Source organism: Oncorhynchus tshawytscha, linkage group LG27 (assembly GCF_018296145.1).
Source record: "Oncorhynchus tshawytscha isolate Ot180627B linkage group LG27, Otsh_v2.0, whole genome shotgun sequence".
Classification (NCBI taxonomy): domain Eukaryota; kingdom Metazoa; phylum Chordata; class Actinopteri; order Salmoniformes; family Salmonidae; genus Oncorhynchus; species Oncorhynchus tshawytscha.
The window spans coordinates 12,873,987-12,893,048 of record NC_056455.1 but is presented as its reverse complement, the minus strand read 5'-3'; the positions used below and the strand labels follow the sequence as shown (position 1 = coordinate 12,893,048).

General features: G+C 49.5%; 3 protein-coding genes across 4 annotated transcripts in view; 1 reads left to right on the top strand and 2 right to left on the bottom strand.

The window, feature by feature from the left end:
* Positions 1 to 6,531, top strand: LOC112247371 (retinol dehydrogenase 8). Its single transcript, XM_042307052.1, has 7 exons — positions 1 to 172; positions 1,508 to 1,664; positions 1,801 to 1,962; positions 4,258 to 4,437; positions 4,550 to 4,643; positions 5,524 to 5,707; positions 5,847 to 6,531. The coding sequence occupies exons 2-7, from the start codon at positions 1,574 to 1,576 to the stop codon at positions 6,060 to 6,062; spliced, it is 927 nt and encodes a 308-aa protein (XP_042162986.1). The 5' UTR covers positions 1 to 172; positions 1,508 to 1,573; the 3' UTR covers positions 6,063 to 6,531.
* On the bottom strand, positions 6,532 to 8,049 carry LOC112247370 (microfibril-associated glycoprotein 4). The gene is made up of 5 exons (XM_024416118.2): positions 7,940 to 8,049; positions 7,650 to 7,853; positions 7,338 to 7,434; positions 7,025 to 7,192; positions 6,532 to 6,882 (listed from the first exon to the last, which is right to left on the bottom strand). The coding sequence occupies exons 1-5, from the start codon at positions 7,943 to 7,945 to the stop codon at positions 6,635 to 6,637; spliced, it is 723 nt and encodes a 240-aa protein (XP_024271886.1). The 5' UTR covers positions 7,946 to 8,049; the 3' UTR covers positions 6,532 to 6,634.
* A 2,435-nt stretch (positions 8,050 to 10,484) lies between these two features.
* The window catches only part of LOC112247367 (neurogenic locus notch homolog protein 1-like), a 43,088-nt gene continuing 34,510 nt past the window's right edge, over positions 10,485 to 19,062 (bottom strand). Inside the window, exons 15-27 of one of the 2 annotated variants that reach the window (XM_042307039.1) lie at positions 18,865 to 19,021; positions 18,207 to 18,409; positions 17,942 to 18,074; positions 16,566 to 16,823; positions 16,350 to 16,462; positions 15,355 to 15,890; positions 14,788 to 15,263; positions 14,416 to 14,641; positions 14,040 to 14,299; positions 13,533 to 13,837; positions 13,187 to 13,334; positions 12,957 to 13,054; positions 10,485 to 12,791 (exon numbers count right to left, since the gene is read on the bottom strand). In XM_042307039.1, coding sequence (XP_042162973.1) covers positions 11,292 to 12,791; positions 12,957 to 13,054; positions 13,187 to 13,334; positions 13,533 to 13,837; positions 14,040 to 14,299; positions 14,416 to 14,641; positions 14,788 to 15,263; positions 15,355 to 15,890; positions 16,350 to 16,462; positions 16,566 to 16,823; positions 17,942 to 18,074; positions 18,207 to 18,409; positions 18,865 to 19,021 — 4,413 coding nt within the window. In that variant the 3' untranslated portion in view covers positions 10,485 to 11,291. The remainder of the gene's footprint in view (positions 12,792 to 12,956; positions 13,055 to 13,186; positions 13,335 to 13,532; positions 13,838 to 14,039; positions 14,300 to 14,415; positions 14,642 to 14,787; positions 15,264 to 15,354; positions 15,891 to 16,349; positions 16,463 to 16,565; positions 16,824 to 17,941; positions 18,075 to 18,206; positions 18,410 to 18,864; positions 19,022 to 19,062) is intronic. The other variant, XM_042307040.1, reaches the window with a different exon arrangement.

The window sequence follows — 19,062 nt, the reverse complement described above, 5'->3', positions numbered from 1 at the left end:
CGTTGTTATGTGACTGTTCACTTTGCTTCAGCGTTGGTTAGAATAACCTACATGTTTACACGTTGCTCTAAATTGTCAATCTTTACTTATATATATATCTGTATTAGATTACACATATACGTGGGATATATACCTGCACCGTAGCAACTGCGCACTATTTCCCACACTACAGGTTAGTATACCGGTAGACTATAGCCATTTATAACGGCTGTAACTAGCCTGCTGTAGCTGGATTAACCAGCACATGGGGCATTTCAGATAGCAGCACCAAGCAACCTTTTTTTTTGTCATTGGAAACAATGCAGCTGGCAACTTCTTCAACTTTGTGTTGCAGCCATTTAGGCTGACCAGAACTTACATACCTTTCACTATTACATTATAATTAAGCAATAAGGCCAGAGGGGGTGTGGTATATGGCTGTTCTTATTATTTGTGACGCAACGCAGAGTGCCTACATACAGCCCTAGTCGTGGTATATTGGTCATATATCACAAACCCCCGAGGTGCCGTATTGCTATTATAAACAAGTTGCCAACGTAATTAGATCAGTAAAAATACATGTTTTGTCATTCCCATGGTATATGTCTTATACACCACTGCTGTCAGCCAATCAGCGTTCAGGGCTCGAACCACCCAGTTTATAATATGATGTAATGTATCATCATGGGTAGCATGTGTGTATGCTATGTACTTAAATATTTGTATTAGAAATGTATTTAGATGTGTAAAGTGGTGCAGACCCGTTGTCATTAAATAATTTGCATTTGTAAAGCCCAGCAAAAATACTTAAGTGATTGAAATTAATGTAGGGGGCTGAGGGGAGGCTTTGTTACTGAAATCCACATAGCCATCCATATAATGAACTTTATCCTCTAGAGTGAAATTAATCAATCAGCAGCAGGCTACTGACATCTGAATGAAGTGGGGCAAGCAGCGACCCCCCAGACCCGTTGTACCAATCGGTTTGGTCGTACAGCATAGACGGGTTAGCTGACAACGTCACGAAAACGATGGGCGCGCTTCCATGCCGCGTGTTGTTGTAATTCTGGATGACCAGATTGCTAGCAAAGCTGACAAGAGACTGCCATGTGGGAAATCGGAAGTGGATCGTTTCATCTTGTTCTTTATACCATCTTTTGTTTTGAGGTGTTTTGATTGATTTCATGTCAATGTTAATATGGCTAAAATTCGCTAGCTAGCTAACCAACAACTGTAACGACGTATTTGAGAGACAACAACTGCAAATTGATTTATGTTTTCAACAAAAATTGTAAACGAAATATAGTTTACATGTTGTCAACAAAAGCCAACAACGTCAGTTTTGCCCCATTGTTGCGCACGTGTCGGTTTTGTTGCTAAATAGCCAACCCGTCTATGGAGCCAATGCGTTCCCAGGATAGACGCATAGGATTAGCCTTCTAATCTTTGAAAAAAGCACCTGCTTCACACACTGGCCGTGGCCGCAAGGTTGACTGGTCACTAAGGTCCATGCATTCCAACTGCAAAGGACTCTGGGAGAGTTGCAGAGAACCCAGTTTCAATCAGGAGCAACTGTAGCTGCCGTGAGGTATCCATGGGGACCAGGAGGGTGCTTGTGACAGGCTGTTCCTCTGGGATCGGGATGGCTGTGGCTGTACGACTGGCCAAGGAGAAGGGATTCAAAGGTCAGAGAGGCACTGAACCCTTGATTGTAAAACATTGTGGTTTTCATAAATGAAATTGACAATTTGACATGCTCAACCCCATCAGTTGAGATGCAATGCAAGTGTTGTTAACTTGCAGTGTGTCTGTGTGAGGCAGTGGTTGCCACCATGAGGGACCTAGAGAAGCGGGAACCCCTGGAGAGAGTGGCTGGGGACACCCTGAACAGATCCCTGGAGATCAGACAGCTGGATGCCTGCTGTGAAGACTCCATCAGAGAGTGTGTGGACAGCCTGCAAGACAGACAGGTGGATGTACTCGGTGAATATTAGGCTTCCACGCATGCACACTCGAACGCACGCACGCACAAACATAACACAAACACACATTCATACTGACTCTTCACGCACACACACACTCACATGCAATAATCATATACACTGCAGCTACTCTGTTTATCAAATGTCCTGATACATTACCCCTAGTCACCTTACCCCTATACATTTCTAACCCTACCACTCCAGTATCCCTGCACATTGTAAATATGGTTTTGGCACTGACCCTGGAACTGACCCAGTATACAGACTACTGACCATGTATACAGCCTACTGACCTTGGAACTGACCCTGTATACAGCCTACGGACCCTGGAACTGACCCTGTATACAGCCTACGGACCCTGGAACTGACCCTGTATACAGCCTACTGACCCTGGAACTGACCCTGTATACAGCCTACTGACCCAGGATTTGACCCTGTATACAGCCTACTGACCCTGGAGCTGACCCTGTATACAGCCTACTGACCCTGGAACTGACCCTGTATATAGCCTACTGACCCTGGAACATGACCCAGTATACAGACTACTGACCCTGGAACTGACCCTGTATACAGCCTACTGACCCTGTATACAGCCTACTGACCCTGTATACAGCCTACTGACCCTGGAACTGACCCAGTATACAGCCTACTGACCCTGTATACAGCCTACTGACCCTGGAACTGACCCTGTATACAGCCTACTGACCCTGTATACAGCCTACTGACACTGGAACTGACCCTGTATACAGCCTACTGACCCTGGAACTGACCCTGTATACAGCCTACTGACCCTGGAACTGACCCTGTATACAGCCTACTGACCCTGGAAATGACCCTGTATACAGCCTACTGACCCTGGAACTGACCCTGTATACAGCCTACTGACCCTGGAACTGACCCAGTATACAGCCTACTGACCCTGGAACTGACCCAGTATACAGCCTACTGACCCTGGAACTGACCCTGTATACAGCCTACTGACCCTGGAACTGACCCTGTATACAGCCTACTGACCCTGGAACTGACCCTGTATACAGCCTACGGACCCTGGAACTGAATACAGCCTACGGACCCTGGAACTGACCCTGTATACAGCCTACTGACCCTGGAACTGACCCTGTATACAGCCTACTGACCCAGGATTTGACCCTGTATACAGCCTACTGACCCTGGAACTGACCCTGTATACAGCCTACTGACCCTGGAACTGACCCTGTATATAGCCTACTGACCCTGGAACTGACCCAGTATACAGACTACTGACCCTGGAACTGACCCTGTATACAGCCTACTGACCCTGTATACAGCCCTGACCCTGTATACAGCCTACTGACCCTGGAACTGACCCAGTATACAGCCTACTGACCCCTGACCCTGAACTGACCCTGTATACAGCCTACTGACACCTGACCCTGTATACAGCCCTGACCCTGGAACTGACCCTGTATACAGCCTACTGACCCTGGAACTGACCCTGTATACAGCCTACTGACCCTGGAACTGACCCTGTATACAGCCTACTGACCCTGGAACTGACCCTGTATACAGCCTACTGACCCTGGAACTGACCCTGTATACAGCCTACTGACCCTGGAACTGACCCTGTATACAGCCTACTGACCCTGGAACTGACCCTGTATACAGCCTACTGACCCTGGAACTGACCCTGTATACAGCCTACTGACCCTGGAACTGACCCTGTATACAGCCTACTGACCCTGGAACTGACCCTGTATACAGCCTACTGACCCTGGAACTGACCCTGTATACAGCCTACTGACCCGGGGAACTGACCCTGTATACAACCTACTGACCCTGGAACTGACCCTGTATACAGCCTACTGACCTGGAACTGACCCTGTATACAACCTACTGACCCTGGAACTGACCCTGTATACAGCCTACTGACCCTGGAACTGACCCTGTATACAGCCTACTGACCCTGGAACTGACCCTGTATACAGCCTACTGACCCTGGAACTGACCCTGTATACAGCCTACTGACCCTGGAACTGACCCTGTATACAGCCTACTGACCCTGGAACTGACCCTGTATACAGCCTATCCACTTTCTTGTGTTCTTATTTAATTTTTTTGTGTATTTTTGTTCTACTTGACTTTAAAAAATTACTGCATTTACTGCATTTTTGGCATTTCACTGTACTAGTGCACACAGCATGATAACTTGAACCACACTCCAATATAAACTCACTTGTACTGTACACAGTACACCATAACACATTGTCATCCATAATGAGTGAACAGGGTGTGACATGGCAGTATCTGTCTCCCTCAGTGAGTAATGCAGGTGTAGGCATGATTGGGCCGTTGGAGTGTCAAAGTATGTCTGACATGCAGGGGCTCTTCGACACCAACTTCTTTGGCTTGGTGCGGCTGGTGAAGGAGGTCCTGCCTGATATGAAGCGACGTCGAAGCGGACATATTGTGGTGATGAGCAGCATCATGGGCATTCAGGGTGAGTAGTCAGTACATAAATGCAGCTTCAGAAATAAGGTGTTTACTTCCTAAACTTATCCCTATAGAATCGTACATTAAAACAAATGAATGGATTGTATTTGTATTGATAGGGCTACTCTTCAATGATGTCTACTCTGCTTCAAAGTTTGCTGTGGAGGGGTTCTGTGAGAGTCTAGCAGTACAAGCCATGAAGTTCAGTGTGAAGTGAGTCTACATTTAAGGAGATCCAGCCTCATCACTTCACATGAGTCATACATCAGTAACTAAACCAGCACTCGGCAGTAATAAGACTTTGCCCTAATGCCACGACAGTGAACCCACAGGTTATGTTTTCATGTAGATGATTAGCATGAGATAGGGAATAGCCCTCAGTTAAATTCCCTCAGTTAAACAGTGGTCTTTTATCTCTCCCTGCTCTGTCCATCTGTCCTTCTCCCTGCTCTGTCCTTCTCCCTGCTCTGTCCTTCTCCCTGCTCTGTCCATCTGTCCTTCTCCCTGCTCTGTTCTTCTCCCTGCTCTGTTTATCTGTCCTTCTCCCTGCTCTGTCCATCTGTCCTTCTCCCTGCTCTGTCCTCTCTCCCTGCTCTGTCCATCTGTTCTTCTCCCTGCTCTGTCCTTCTCCCTGCTCTGTCCATCTGTCCTTCTCCCTGCTCTGTCCATCTGTCCTTCTCCCTGCTCTGTCCATCTGTTCTTCTCCCTGCTCTGTCCATCTGTTCTTCTCCCTGCTCTGTCCATCTGTTCTTCTCCCTGCTCTGTCCATCTGTCCATCTCCCTGCTCTGTCCATCTGTCCTTCTCCCTGCTCTGTCCATCTGTCTTTCTCCCTGCTCTGTCCATCTGTCCCTCTCCCTGCTCTGTCCATCTGTCCTTCTCTCTGCTCTGTCCATCTGCTCTGTCCCTTCTCCCTGCTCTGTCCATCTGTCCTTCTCCCTGCTCTGTCCATCTGCCCTTCTCCCTGCTCTGTCCATCTGTCCCTTTCCCTGCTCTGTCCATCTGTCCCTTTCCCTGCTCTGTCTACCTGTCCCTCTCCCTGCTCTGTCCATCTGTCCTTCTCCCCGCTCTGTCCATCTGTCCTTCCACTCTGAGGATGACTCTAGTGGAGCCTGGTCCGGTGGGGACAGAGTTTGAGAGGAAGGTGTACGAGGACGCTGAGAAGATGGACCTCGCGGGGGTAGACGAGGAGACTGCTAGGATCTTCCGTGAGATCTACCTGCCCTACTCTAGGAAGGTGTTCAACTCTCTCGCACAGACACCCGAGGAAATAGCAGAGGTAACACTCTGTTGTGTTACTATCTTATATTTTGTGACTACTATCCTAGTATTATTTGGTATGCAGTCTCAACATCTCATCCTTTGGTGGCTAAATGTTAAACAGAATATACTAATCGCTCTACTCTACTCTCTTGCAGCAAACACTTCAACTGATCACAGCGAAGGAGCCTCCGTTTCGCCACCAGACCAACCGTGTGTACATGCCCATGACTGCCCTGAAGCACGCAGACCCTACCGGCCGTCTACCCCTGGACACCTTTTATAAGCTGTTGTTCAAGCACGACAGTCTATTCACTGCCAGTCTGGGGCTGCTGCGCATGTTGCAGAAGAGGGCAGGGAAGAGCTCCAAATGAGCAGAAGGTTGGATAGTGAATAACCTAGTGAGGAGAGATAGGGGGATTCAGTCTGCAGTGCACAAGCCCCCTTTTCTTTTCTGCTAGTCATATTTGTGTATAGAAACAACAAAAGATTACTGTTGAGACCTTCCTGATAGATCCTTAGTAAAAGATGCACGCCTCAGACCAACACGATTCCTTATGAACATTCTCTAACCACTCCTTAAACTATCAATGACTGTGCTCAACAAAGATGAGACTTTGACAAGTTAAGGACTGATGTTTGTGGGCCTCTAATCAAACCCGGTAACCTAGCCGTACGGACTAAGGGTTCAGTGTGTCTCAGACCAATCTGGACTCCTGCAACTGTTCCTTCAGCTTTTAGAGGATATTAGTGCGTTTCTACCTTATTTCAACAGTGTAATGAAGGTTTACGGTAAGACTGGCAACACTTCAATAAAACGAGACAAAGCTTTTTTCCCTTCAATTTATTAGCTTTAAAATGTTTAGACTTCAGTGGCTTTCCAAATATTTTCATAATTTGAAAGGTAATATTTTTATGTAAAGTGTGAGTGTGAGATGTTGTGAACTTATTCCACTGGCCTTATCTTCATTTCAATGGCTTTTAAAGAGTATTTATAACCTTTCCAATTCACCCAGTTGATACCAATACCATAGATTGAGTCGCCCCACAGATATACCCCGTTGGGATTGACACTGTGGCATTCTCCATACCACCATCCTCCTAGATATGATTTAGCACAGTTTGAGACGTAAGTGTCCTGGTCTTTATCGAAGGTGGAGAACTTCTGCCCATTGTGTTCATCCATAGATTTTCCTGAAATGCAGAAGGGATTGTTCCACATTTCCATTGACAGTATAACTTTCTTCAGACTGTATCGACCAAGTAGTCCTTTCAGATTTGTAATACTGTTGTTTCACGGGAAAGGAGGAGAAATTGAAATGTTCTTTAGACTCACCAGCACCTCCATCTTTGAAGCCACTTAAATGCAGCTTGTATCCTTCATGCTCAGAGTCGACAGAGAAGGAGGAGTACTGCACGTGGGCTTTAGCTCCTTCGAAGTCCTCCAGGTCCACCCTCAACTCATACTTCTTCCTCTGAGTGAGGAGATGGATGTTTTCTAGGCCTGAGGGAAAGCACAAGGTGTTGGGGGAGAACATATAACACGAGGTGAGTATTAAAGATAGTAATAATACACATGCATAGACATTTAATGCATTTCGTATCTCAGCATAGACACTTCAAATGTGTCCAGTGCGTCATGCTCTTACCTAACCAGTACTCTCCAGATGCCTGCCCAAACCCACTCCTGTATTGGTCCCATCCACGGTAAAAGTTCACTGTCCCATCCTTTCTCTTCTGGATCACCTGGAATAGAGGGGCATTTTGAGATGTTCCACAGAAATGTGAGATGTTCCACACAAGGGTAATTTTTATCCATCTCTCCGGGTTGATAACATTCTCTACTTCAAATGTTAATTGCGCAAACAACAACATGGATTGAGCCCTGAGGTAGTGGTAGTGAAACAAACTGTGATGAAGCTCAAAAGGCTATAAACAAAAGGTTGAGTCACTGTACACACTGTCCATTTCCCCCCCTCAGGTTGGTCCTCACAGCCCATGTCACAGTAGACCTGGATGGGGGAGGTTGTTCCTGCAGGGTAGATGGTGTACACTCCACTGTGTCCAAAGCCCCTTCTATACACATCAGCACAATCCACTGGCATGATATCGTACGGTAGAGTATTGACTGCCACTGGGAGTAGTAGAATGAGCACATCCAAAGCCTGCAATAAATGTCAACTTTAACTTAAAGACATTATTATTATAGAATAATAATCCCCCACCCCCTATTCAAGGCAACCAATCTCACCTTCATTATTTTTCTGATAGGATAAAATGACCGTAGGAAAGTTGTCCAAAGTTGTGATCCTTCCTCGCTCCCAGAGTAACGTTGAACTGGAGGAAAATGATGAATAGCAAAGGTCTTTGGAAGTTCAGTTTTATACCATTTAAACTTGTTTACTTTTGTGCAATTGCGACAGAGTGTAAATTCCACCCGACATGGGGCACGAACTCACAACTCTCAGCGGCGTAACAACATACTCAAGAAGTACTGTCACTGACCCAGAAATGCTAAGGCATTCCTAAACTCAGGGAGACAGTACTTCTAGGTCTCAGGAAGGCCGTAGCGATGCCTTTAACCATCCACTAAAACGGCAATCAACATCATATTCTACATTTGAAAGGATTTGCTCTAATCACATGTGATACTTAATAATTAGTACATTATTATAAGTCAAATATAAATGTGTGAAAATACGATGAATGCAAAAAGATACACAGAAATGTAGTTCCCTACAGTTTTTATTAGAATTGACTTAACTTTACAACTTTTGTCTGTAGAAAGAAACATTGTGGAACAGTTTTTTTTTTATGTACAATGATTTTTAAACTACTTTTAAACAAGTATAGGAATTAATAATAATGATAGAAAATATCTATGACTTCTAATAATACAAGACCAATAAAATATCAGTCACATCCTCAATTTTCACAATAATCCTAAAAGGAAGTACATTTTCTTTTTGTCCTTTTTAGTACATAATCATTTTTAGAAACATAAGATGCATCTTAAACAAGTAAATCTACCCAGGACAAACATTATTTACAGACAGAAGTTGGGATATCTGAAATGTACAGACAGAGCATAGTAGTGTCGCCAGGAAAGGAAATCAAAGGACAACAAATAAACACTTCACTAAATGAACCCTGAACTGGAATCTGAACCTAGTATCAGTCCAACCCAGAAACCTCCCAGGTCTGACTGTACTGTAGTAGCTGGTTATAGTGAACAGGCTTGGACCCGTGAAGGAAACATAGTCATGAAATTGAACAGGGGAGGAGGATCTGATTGGCTTTCCCAGTAGTGAGTATCCTATCCAGGGAGCAGCAGTGGTCTTGTGAGGGTTAGTTGGATCCCTGGGGAGTGACATCCATAGTAAAGAGCTACAGTAGGGGGGTGCAGCACTACATAGTAGTGTTCTCTCCTTCTACATCTTCTAACAAGTCATATGTAAATGTCCTCTCTGTGGCTAGTGGGGTGCAAGCTGCTAAAGATGCAGGGGAACGCTCCTCTGCATGCTGTAGTATAGCACCTCCCTGAGGAGTGACAGAGCACTAACAGTTCCGACCCACCAGCCAGGCCCTCACACTGACCGACTGACTGACCACGACTGGAGCGCACCAGAGTTGAAATCAGTCCACAGACTTATCTGTAACTGAACCGTAGGAGAACATACCAACACCTCAATTACCAATGGAACCGCAAGAGAATGTGCTTCTATTGGCCAACGCGACAGCTAGCCTGAGTCCCAGATCTATGTGTGCGGTCTTGCACGCATAACAATGACCGCAATGGAGTCGGCAAGAGAGCACAAGCAGATGTGGGCTACACAAAAACAGGACCAGGGGTCAAAGAATAGAAGCAGTTAGAAACATGCTATCACACTGACAGGCAACATGCAGGAATGTTTGCAGGGGAGTGGTAAAGGAATAGCAGCTGATAAACATAGCTTAGTACACCGAGGACATGTTCAAAAAAGATACCATGGTGTCAACACGTATATAAAACAACAAACACATAACTGAGTTAAAACCAAAACTAAAGGGCAGTGACAGGCTGATTTTAGAATTGGCATAATAATGCTCTCATCTGAATGAATGTTCAGAATGAGTGAAAACAAGCTGCATGACTGAAGTAGTGATGGCAGACTGGGGGGGCAAGCCCTTTAGACCAGGACCAATGAGACTGACTAGGATGACTCGAGCCATGCCTGGGACTGACACGCAGACGGCCTGGGACTGACACGCAGACGGCCTGGGACTGACAGGCAGACGGCCTGGGACTGACAGGCAGACGGCCTGGGACTGACAGGCAGACGGCCTGGGACTGACACGCAGACGGCCTGGGACTGACACGCAGACGGCCTGGGACTGGGACGGCCTGGGACTGACAGGCAGACGGCCTGGGACTGACACGCAGACGGCCTGGGACTGACACGCAGACGGCCTGGGACTGACAGGCAGACGGCCTGGGACTGACACGCAGACGGCCTGGGACTGACAGGCAGACGGCCTTGGGGAGAACGTAGCTTAAGTCAATGGGAAGTTGAAACTTTTAACACATCAATGTTTTTGTTGAGTTGTCTGTCTGACTGAACACTGGCCAATGAACGTACTGTAATGAATGTTTAAATGCCTTCCTGGCTCTGTGTGGATAAGCAGAGTGCCTCATTGCAGTGTCAGAACCCCACCTCACGATCACCCTCCCTCCCATCACTTTGTCCTGTCAAGTGCTTCAGAGACGCCCATCATTCTACATTCTTACACATAATACTTAATCAGTCCTTTTTTTCCTAGTTCATCAAATCAGAACATAATATCACTAATGACAGCCAACTTAGAAGAGTACATATTTGTTCCCAAGCCAATCTGAGCGTTTTACCTGTTGGCCTAAATAAATAACATCAGTCAAGAGAGGCGGGATCTCTTCCTCTTCCTGTCTGAACCCCATGTTGATCTGCCTACAGAGTGTTAGACACCGGTGGTGGTGGTGGGCTGGGTGGAGAGAGACTGAATCACTAGTCGTTTTCCCTGTAACACCACTGGACCCAGGTGAGCCCAAGACATGTAACAGGTGAGTGTGAAACACTGTGTGAGAGGACAGGACAGAATGAGGCTGAGAAAACACCTGAAAAGGCACTTCTGAGAGAAGAAAACAAACAATAAATAAAAATAAAGGAATTCCCTTCAACATTGTTGCTTTTTTCTTTCTTTTATCTACTTTTTAAAAAGTTTGTTAGTTTTTCAGGAGAGCATCCCTAAGTCTTTGAAATGAAAGACTTCGATTTCTTCATATACTTTTTATAATAATAAAAAAACAAGTCCATCTGTGACAGAATAAGTCTTACTTCATTAAATTGTCTGTTCTTTTATATCCAGACAACACATTTCCCTTTACTCTTTCTCTGCAAACAACACTAGCAGACGGTCCTCGTGATAAAACACAGTCAATCCAAATCCAATGGAAATCTTGGAACCAGGCTGACGCATAAACTCCAGACACACAGGCCTTTACATCCAGTCGTCTCCTCTCTCCTCTCCCCCAGGCAGGTCTCTGTTAACCAGGTGTTAACCAGGTGTTAACCAGGTGCCTTGGGGGTTCATGCAAACACCTGCATCTTGCCGTTGGACTCCTGGACATGGGGAATCTGGGTTTGGGCAGGACCGGCCACTGCCGGGCTGGGGGTGGAGTCTGACCAATCAGACACACAGTGGGGGGAGGGGCTGGACCAGGGCTCGGGCGACTCTGGGGAGGGGGTCAGGTAGGGATGCTCGCTGGACAGGCGGAGGTAATGCTTGGGGGTGGCATCCAGGGCGGAGGAGTAGCTGTGCTGTGAGGGCGGGGTGGGGTAGTCCTCCAAGCCTGCAGTGCTGCCACTGGCCTGGGGAGGAGGGGCCTGGGAGGCCTGTGGAGAGGTGGGCTGAGTGGCTGGCTGGGGCTGAGGAGGCTGCTGTTGCTGCTGCTGCTGGAAGAAGGCTGGAGGGGGCTGTGTCGTCTGGGGGGTGGATGGGGAGGAGGTGCCCATGCGGAGGCTCTGCTGGCTGGCCATGGAGTGGTTGTGGAGCTGCTGCTGCTGCTGCTGCTGCTCTGAGATGGAGGGCAGCTTGACGGGGCTGTGGGAGATGGGCGTGCTGGCGATGACAGGCGTGGGCTGCAGCATGGCCTGCTGGGCGCTGCGGTACAGGTTCTGCTGGTGCTGCTGCATCATGAGGCTGTTCTGCTGCTGCTGCATGGGGCTCTGAGGGTGCATGCCCGCCTGGCTGCTGTGGACCAGGTTCACCACCTGTCCCCCGCACTGGGAGGAGGAGGGCATGCGGCTGTGCCAGTCGAAGGGCACGCTGACAGGGCTCACCAGGCCCATGTTGAGCCCCAGCTGGCCGGCGTTGAGCACGTAGCCGTGGGGGCCCTGGTTGACCTGACTGGCCATGGACACGCGGCCCTGCATGGACATGCCTCCATCTCCCAGGTCGTTGAGCTGGGCCAGAGACACAGCGAAGGGGCCAGAGCCGTCCATCATGCTGCTGTGCACCATGGGAGTGCTGGGCACCGACATGGAGGAGTGGAAGAGCCCCGAGGAGGGCATGGCGACCGGGGAGCAGGGGTTGGTGATGTAGCCGGCGTTGTTGGCCCCTCCGCGGGGGGAGTCCAGGGAGTCGACAGGGGACAGGGTGACAGAGCTCTCCAGCAGGGCGCTCTGCATGTCCAGGGTCAGCTTCTTGTTGCGGGCCTTAGCTGAATCCTTCAGGTTCTGGGCATGCTGCCCTCCCAGACCTGAACCCTTTGCCCCGGGGCGGCGACTCTTCTTCCCCTGGGGGTTGTTCTTCAGGCCGGGCATGAAGGCACTGGGGGGGCACATGAGGGGGGACAGGGTGTGTCCCCCGGCCAGGTGGTGTGGGGCCCCTCCGTGGCCCTGGGGGCTCCTCACTGTGTTGTACTCATCCAGCAGCTGAACGATGTCATGGTGCATTCTCTCCTGGGCGATGTCCCGAGGCAGACGGTCCATATGGTCGGTTATCTCCCTGTTGGCAAAGTGGGCCAGGAGGACCTTGACCGCCTCACAACTACCCTCACGCGCCGCCAGGAAGAGAGGCGTCTCCTCCTAATATACAGAGAGAGGGGGAGGGTAAGACGGGAGAGAGAAAGAGGGGGGTAAGACGGGAGAGAGAGAATTAGACATGTTGGCTCCTCAATATCTCTATATATTCCAGACTGTATGACTGTGGGGAGCTGACAGTTGTAGATATAGGTGGAGGGCTGTGTGTACCTTGAGGTCCTGCATGTCTTTGTTGGCTCCGTTCTTCAGCAGGGCCATGGTGGCCTCCACGTTGTTGACAGCAGCTGCCCAGTGCAGAGCAGATTTACCTGGGATGGGAGGAACACACACTGTTGTTACTCATCCTACCTCTTACCACGAAACACAGCATCACCATTCAACTGCATCAAGTCTCTCTTCAACACACACACACTCACACAGTAGATTAGCCAATCACGTACCCAGTTCGTCGACAGCGTTGATGTCCGCGTGGCAGGTGATGAGTTCCTCCACCATGCCCTCTACGGCCAGGCGGGCAGCCAGGATCAGGGCGGTGGAGCCGTCGTACATACGAGAGTCCAGGTCTGTAGCCCGGGTACGGATCAGAATCTAACCAGGACAGACAGGGAGAAATAACATGTCAGTCTGGCAGATGACACAACAGTCTACTCAGCAAGTGGGCAACTGTAAGAAGTAGCAAAGTCAAGTCTTACATGTGTAATGCTGCGTATAGAAAGACAGAGGAATACATTGAGTAAGTGTGAAGATATAACTTAAACATTAAGCATCTGAACAGTGTGTGTTTACCTGAAAGACCCCCTGGGCGTCGGCTGCCACAGCGGCGTGTAGCGGCGTGCGCCCTGTGTTGTCCTGCGCGTTGGCGTCGGCCCCGGCGTCCAACAGCCGCTTGGCGGCGTCAGCGCGGGCGTAGCGGGCAGCCAGGTGAAGGGCGGTCTCTCCGGTGCGGTCCGTCTGGGCGGCCAATGTGGCGCCCTGGTAGATGAGGTCAGAGATGATGTTGGCTGAACACTCCTCTGACTCCTCCTCCTCGGGGAGCTCGGGCTCCAGACCGCCTCCGCAGAACGACGCCAGCATCAGAGGGGTGAAACCGTCTGGAGGGGAGAAGGACGGGAGAGGCGAAGGGTCAGTCAATGTGTCAATCAAAACACGACGGACAGGAACAGATCAAAGGGAATACGAATCAGGAGGAGCGGTTTTTAAAGGATATACTACAGCCTCAAGGATTCTGGTCCAGACACATACAACACTGCACATGACACAACAACGCTCCATGTGGTTCATTTCAATACTGACCAGGTCCTCGGACATTGACGTCCATGCAGTCCTGGTCGAACTCTCCCTGGGGCGGGGTGAGGGCCATGGAGGGGGGCATGCGGATGTCTGCAGCCGCTAGGTGGTGCTGGGTCCACTGTCTACAGTCTACAGTGTCTTCACTGTCTGACAGGATGCTGGGCTCCTCAACCTTCAGTCTCTTGGCCTCGGGGCAGTCTGTGTCGATCCACGAGTCACTGTGGTCGCCAAGCAGAGACTCCTCCACCGTCTTGGGCATGTATCTGGAGAGAGACCGGTAACACACAGTCACAATACCATAGTGGAGCAGATACATTGATTTGGAATCACCATAGGAGTGCTGTAAGTGTACTGAGGACACAACAGTGTGGTTACTCACTTCATGCCCAGTGCGTCCTGGCCTAAGGGTTCCCTGCGGTTCTTGTTGCTGCTGGGTTCCTTCTTGGGGAAGAAGCCCTCGGGGAACCACAGGGTGCTGTGTTCTCTCTTTCTGCGGCCGATCAGCACGCCCACCACCAGGATGACCAATAGGAACAGGGCTGCCACGCCCACCAGCATCAGCTTGCCCCACTCTGGCATGTCTACAGGGTCTGGGATCTTCTCACCTACATGTTATTACAAGGACTTTAGTAAACAAGCTGTGGTTACAGTATTTGATGGAGAAATGACGTATATGTAAATGTTTGTAAGGTTATCTCCTGTTATCTTTAGATGCTGTATCCTGGTATAGTGTCCGTGGGTTTCTACTCACCGCGGACTTCTTTGATGGGGTAGGGGAAGCGGAGCATCTCCACGGCTGACAGAGCTCCCAGGTAGTCTGCTGCACTGTCTGCTGACGGGAAACAGTCGTCAGACCGCTGGGAACACAGACGGTTGTCTATCTCCAGGTACACGATGGACCCAATCACCTCCTGGTGGGGCTGCAGCTCTCGTTTGAGGCGAGCCTCTCGGCGAGTGTAGGGTCGGATCATGGGCTCTCCGTTGTGGTCCAGGCGGAAGCGCAGGGTGGTTCTCAGGATGGCGCTGAGCTTCTGCAGGAAGGCAGGGGCCGTATTCACGAGTTCGTCCGGGGGTAGCAGGACCACCAGGACCAGCACCCCGTCAGCCAGGTTCTCTGGAACCTTCCCTGCACAGTCCAGCCCGTCCCAGCCACACTCCTCTGAGTTACAGCCCTGGTCACAGCGGCCGTCAGCGTAGTGGTCGATGCAGTACGCCTCGTAGATGGGACTGGTGGAGACAGAGAGTTACAGAGATCAGCTTAGAGGGTCTAAGGTGAAAGAATGAGTCCAGAACAGAATGCTGGCGGTGGAGTACTTACTTGCAGATTTTCTCCTTGTTCTTGCAGTCAAAGTTGTCGTAGAGGCAGTCGGCGTTGTTGCACGACTCGTCACACTGGCTGTTGTTGAAGACACGCCAGCAGCGCGGGTCGGTGCAGCGAGCCCACGGGTTCACCGCCAGCGAGCAGTCGCCCCCGTCCCAGCGGCAGGAGAATGTGTTGCACTCCTTGTCGCAGACACCGTCGTTGGCCGTACCGTGGCAGTCGGCCAGGGGGCAGGCGGGCGGCAGAAGGGCCTCTACCAGCCTGGTGCTGCCCTGCTCACAGCGCTTGCCCATCCAACCTTGGGCACACTGGCAGAGGAAGAAGGGGAAGCTGGTCTCCTCGGTGCAGAGGCCTCCGTTGCGGCACGGCTGGGAGGAGCAGCCCTCGTTACTACGGTGCTGGCACTGGGGCCCGGCATAGCCTGTCAGGCAGGTACAGCGGGCGCCCCGCGTGGTCAGAGCACAACTACCTCCATTATAGCAAGACAACTCCCGACACGACATGCTCCTCTCACAGTTGTTCCCAGCATAGCCCTGAGGAGGGAGAACAATCACATACAACGTCAGTGTGGGTAGGAAACAGATGTGGTCAACTACAGGACATTAGCATTGTAATAAATCCAGGGGGCTTTGACATATGGTTCTAGGTTATGCTCTGTGAGCAGGGAAGTTCAGGGAGACATATGGTTCTAGGTTATGCTCTGTGAGCAGGGAGGTTCAGGGAGACATATGGTTCTAGGTTATGCTCTGTGAGCAGGGAAGTTCAGGGAGACATGGTTCTAGGTTATGCTCTGTGAGCAGGGAAGTTCAGGGAGACATATGGTTCTAGGTTATGCTCTGTGAGCAGGGAAGTTCAGGGAGACAGATGGTTCTAGGTTATGCTCTGTGAGCAGGGAAGTTCAGGGAGACAGATGGTTGTAGAAATATCAGCTGTTTCCACAGGTGGACTAGACACGGGGTAAAAGTGTGCCACAGCGACATGTTGATACTTACCAGCTGACAGGTACAGGCGTATCCCAGGGCTAAGCTGCTGGAGACAGAACAGGCCCCTCCGTTCTGACAGGGCTGAGACTCACACACACTGAACCTGCTCTGGCACCGCCGACCTGCACACAATAACACACACACGTTAGAGTGGCACGAACAGATACAAACACACACATTTATTACACAGCAATACGACTATACACACACGCGCACCCTCCTTACCTGTGAAGCCGGGCTTGCAGACACACTGGTAGTCGTTGGGGAGCTGGATGCAGTCCAGACTGTTGGCGGGGCTGCAGGGGTTGGAGTGACACTCGTTGATGTCCCCCTCACACCTCTCTCCAGTGAAGCCAGGGGGACAGTTACAGCGGTAGCCCCCCACTCTGTCCACACAGGTACCGTTGTTCAGACACTTAGGAGGAGTCCCGCGCAGCCGCAGAGGAGGAGCACAGTCATCCTCGTTGATCTCACACAGAACACCTGTAGGAGAGATGGACAGGTATCAACATTGAGTATGTTTACATGCACACTAGTAATGAAATATCAAACTGAGTATGGCATTAGTCATGTAAACACCTAACTCTGTTTATCTTAATCAGCGTAAGGCTATAATGGTAGTCAGCATACGCAGATTAAAACACCTGGTTTTCTGAGTAATCTTCTCTAATTATTAGGACATGTGAGTATGGAAGAGGACATGTTATGAGTATGGGAGAGGACATGTTGTGAGTATGGAAGAGGACATGTTGTGAGTATGGAAGAGGACATGTTATGAGTATGGGAGAGGACATGTTGTGAGTATGGGAGAGGACATGTTATGAGTATGGGAGAGGACATGTTGTGAGTATGGGAGAGGACATGTTATGAGTATGGGAGAGGACATGTTATGAGTATGGAAGAGGACATGTTGTGAGTATGGGAGAGGACATGTTATGAGTATGGGAGAGGACATGTTGTGAGTATGGGAGAGGACATGTTGTGAGTATGGGAGAGGACATGTTGTGAGTATGGAAGAGGACATGTTGTGAGTATGGAAGAGGACATGTTGTGAGTATGGAAGAGGACATGTGAGTATGGAAGAGGACATGTTATGAGTATGGAAGAGGACATGTTGTGAGTATGGAAGAGGACATGTTATGAGTATGGAAGAGGACATGTTATGAGTATGGAAGAGGACATGTTATGAGTAAGGACAGAAGAGGACATGGGTGAGGACAGAAGAGAACATGTGAGTACGGAGGAGGACATGGGTGAGTACAGAAGAGGACATGGGTGATGACAGAAGAGGACATGGGTGAGGTCAGAAGAGGACATGGGTGAGGTCAGAAGAGGACATAGGTGAGTACAGAAGAGGACATGGGTGAGTACAGAAGAGGACATGGGTGAGTACAGAAGAGGACATGGGTGAGGTCAGAAGAGGACATGGGTGAGGACAGAAGAGGACATGGGTGAGGTCAGAAGAGGACATGGGTGAGGACAGAAGAGGACATGTGAGTACGGAGGAGGACATGTGAGTACGGAGGAGGACATGGGTGAGTACAGAAGAGGTCATGGGTGAGGACAGAAGAGGACATGGGTGAGGACAGAAGAGGACATACCCAAGGTGCCAGGTGGGCAGGAACAGATGTAGTGTCCCACCAGGTCAATGCAGGTGCCACCGTTCTGGCACGGGTGAGACTGGCACTCGTTGACCTCCATCTCACAGTTCTCTCCGGTGTAGCCTGGCATACACTGTAGGGCCATAGACACATTCCATTAACATCATATCTAGAACCATATTACAACAACATTAAGACAATCACTTTAGAGTTATTAGACAAACTGCAGTTTATACAGAATTCTGACTTGACTAATCCGACTCACGTCACACTGGTATCCTCCCACGTAGCCCCTGCAGGTGGCGCCGTTGCGACAGTGTTTGTCCTCACAGTGGTCCACCTGGCTCTCACAGTAGCTGTCTGAGTAGTCTGTGGGACACTTACAGTAGTGGGTGTTGCCTGTGTTGACACAGTGACCTCCGTGATGACACAGCTCGTCTGTCTGCAGGCCTGAGCGCAGACAAGAGACTGGGGACAGTTATACCACGGTATAAATACAAACACATACTGCATACATGCGCTAAACCAGGGGTGTCAAACATAGGGCCTGTGGGTGATTCGAGTAAAACAAAATATATATGTACGAACTCAATATACTTTAAAATGACTAAAACCAAATCAAAACAGTGTAGTAATGATAATGGGCCGACATTCATACAGTTTGTTGACTGTCCAGCTCTTTAATAATCACCAAAATGAAGCTAGACAGTCAGGGAGCATTGGAAAATCCCACAACTATGGATAGAGGACAATTCTTTGCTAACTTTGATGGAGAGGAAATATAAAGATTTTTGTGTGCGGCCCTCTTGACCTCGTTGAAGACCGAATGAGGCCCCCGGGGAGTTTAACACCGCTGCACTAAACACGTACAGTAAACACACACACACACACACAACTAACAAGAACAGAGCATGCCTCCGTACCTCTCTTGAGCGCGGCAACCTCACAGGAAACCCCAGGGATGTCACAGTAACGTCCAGACCAGCCTCCCAGACACTCACAGGAGAAGGAGGCGTCCTTCTGACGACAGCGCCCTCCGTTCTGACAGGGAGACGAGCGTCTGCACCAGTCCACTGGCATCTGGAGAGACAGAGAAGAGAACCAGCTTAACACCACAGTAT